The sequence below is a fragment of the Euprymna scolopes genome, chromosome 27 (genome assembly GCF_053919585.1).
Source record: "Euprymna scolopes isolate OS-2025 chromosome 27, ASM5391958v1, whole genome shotgun sequence".
NCBI classification, from domain to species: Eukaryota; Metazoa; Mollusca; class Cephalopoda; order Sepiida; family Sepiolidae; genus Euprymna; species Euprymna scolopes.
The window spans coordinates 76,027,975-76,030,474 of NC_136508.1; the positions used below are offsets into that span (position 1 = coordinate 76,027,975).

Here is a 2,500-nt window from a genome sequence, read left to right on the forward strand (position 1 = left end):
GATTGGAGCTCAGACGAGCACTTGCCATGGAAATAACGATAAAACAAACACAGGCTCGCAGCGTCTCTTATGTGGGAAAGAGGTTGCAGGGAAGAGAAAATGGCATCCCCCAGTAAGCTACAAAATCTTTTTTGTACTCTGTCAAGACAGGATAAGCAACTTTTAGCAGCTCCTGCCCAAATATGGCAGCAGTACTCCATCCTTGGACATACTTGGCTTTTATATTGATAGAGAATTGGATTAGCAGTGAGATATCTACTGAAGTGGTAGAAGGATCACACCATTTTTCCAGTTACCTTGGCAACAGACTTGTTCCATTTTAGATCAGGAGTAAAGGTCAAGCCCAGAAGTTTGTCAAAACATGGAGCCTCCCCAAGACGAGGGTCATCAATTTCAATTGATGCCAGATGTGGATCAGAGCTTTGATTATGTAAAGATAGAACCGTTGCTTTAGATGCATTAAAAGTAACCAGCCACCTCTTCCCTCCCATTATACCACGCGCTCAAGATCAGAGGAGAGAGAATCAGAGAGAATTTGGTCATCTACGGCCTTTGATGTGTTGCCATAGATCGAAGTGTCATCAGAATAAATGTCAGCGAATGATCTAAGCATGTTTTGGAAGATCATTATTGTAAATCAGGAAGAGATTTGGGTCCAGGATGGACCTCGAAGGAACTCCAGTATTAATACTGTGAGCTTCTAATTTCTGTCCATCAACCACTACTTCATCAGAGAGAAATGATTTAATAATTGAAAAGACATTTCCAGCTATACCATAGCTGGAAATCTTGTGAAGTAGACCTTTATGCTAAACCCTATTAAAGGGCTTTGATATGTCAAGAGCAATTACCCTAGAAATGAAGTCTTTTACGAGAGATTTACTAATCCTATGAGATATAACCGTTAGCACATCTGCTGTAGATCTAACAGAACGGAAATCATATTACATGTTAATAAGAAGGTTATTTCTGCTGAGGTGGTTGACTACTTCTTTATTTAATATGGATTCCAGCAACTTTCTCATGACGCACATATCTCAGTTTCTATATTAATTAAAATATAATATTTATACGTATTTTACGACCGGGCAACGCCGAGAGGCCTGCTAGCATTATATTATTAGAAGTCGGTGTTTTACGTGTTATTTGTCGATTGAAATAAACATGGTAACAAATACTTACCGCCAAGAAGTAATTGTCCAGTGGCTTGTGACATTTCTACGTCGTTTTCAACAATGCACTGATACATTCCTTGGACATTGCGATTGACTGCCGAAATTTTTAGCCAAGATCCAGTCTTGGTGTGCACTATGCTGCTATTTGTCATCGATTTGCCGTTGTGGTACCACGTGATCTTCTTTACAGGGGCACCCTGGATAGAACAATTGAATGTGGCTGCACGACCGGCGTCAACCACTTGGTCGGACGGGTAGAGGGATGCTGAAAGGATTGCTGAAATAAGAATAAAGCAGCGATAGATTATTATATGAAAAAAGGAGAATTTCTATGATATATAAATAAATCTATACATATAAAAGCGAAAATGTATGTATGTATGTATATGTGTTCGCTTTTTCTGTATGTCTTCAAAAGGCTTTTTTTAGAGAAGCGGTCGGTCGGTTCACAACTTTTTAAAACTTTTTATATCACATATAAATCGTAATATCTCAGAGTTAACAATGAAGCTCGCCTGTCTATTTAATTTGCTCGATTTCGGGAAGATAAATATTCAACATTTGTCGCTCGCCACATGTAGGTTGGTCTTTTTCCTATCAAAAGTCAAACTTGACCTCATTAACTCATTAAAACGGGCACCTGCTAAATCTTAGTGATTAAATAAATTCAAACGTGTTTCCGTTAGCATGTCGCGGTGGGGCAATGGTTAACGTCGCACTTTTTTTTTCACACTTTAATTTACAACTTTGGCTCAACGGTTCGGGTTCGATCCTCATACTTACTTTTTTTTAAACCACACCCCCGGAGTTTCCACACACACCTACAAACACCCAGGCAAGGCCGGGTACCCCTCGCTAGTCTGTAATATAAAAGGCGAAATGTGTGTGTATGTGTTTGTATGTCTGCCAAAAACTTTCAACACTCGCGACGGATCCTGACGAGATCGGTATTGATTTGAAGCTCGACATCTCGGACGACAAACATCGGAAAATTGGCCAAAAACATTAATTCTTTCACCCTCAACTAGGTAGTGTTTTTTTTCGTCAACATTTTCGCCAGTCATCATCTACTTTCGATTGACTACCCTTAATTTAAACACTTGCGACTTTATCCCCATGGGCGCATCAGCTAAGACGTTACGGAGTTTTTTTTTTCACCTTCTTTTCTGCCTTCGCGATACGGGGTTGAGCCTGCCTGCCTCCTACCATTGTTTTTAACACCTCTCTCTACCAGGTCTGCCTACTGTTATTTTTAATCCCCCGCTACTACCACTGTTTTTTACCACCTCTGTTGTTTCAAGGTCCCTTACTACATCACCTCGACA

General features: G+C 40.1%; 1 protein-coding gene across 6 annotated transcripts in view; it reads right to left on the minus strand.

Annotated features, from left to right (window-relative positions):
* LOC145248920 (cell adhesion molecule Dscam1-like) overlaps positions 1-2,500 on the minus strand; it is a 401,357-nt gene that overhangs the window by 170,105 nt on the left and 228,752 nt on the right. For all 6 annotated transcript variants that reach the window (XR_013863428.1, XM_080110708.1, XM_080110707.1 and 3 more), the window contains exon 7: positions 1,183-1,452. Coding sequence is in view for 5 of the 6 variants with exons in the window: in XM_080110708.1 (XP_079966834.1) it covers positions 1,183-1,452 (270 nt within the window). In the remaining variant the exon portion in view is untranslated. The remainder of the gene's footprint in view (positions 1-1,182; positions 1,453-2,500) is intronic.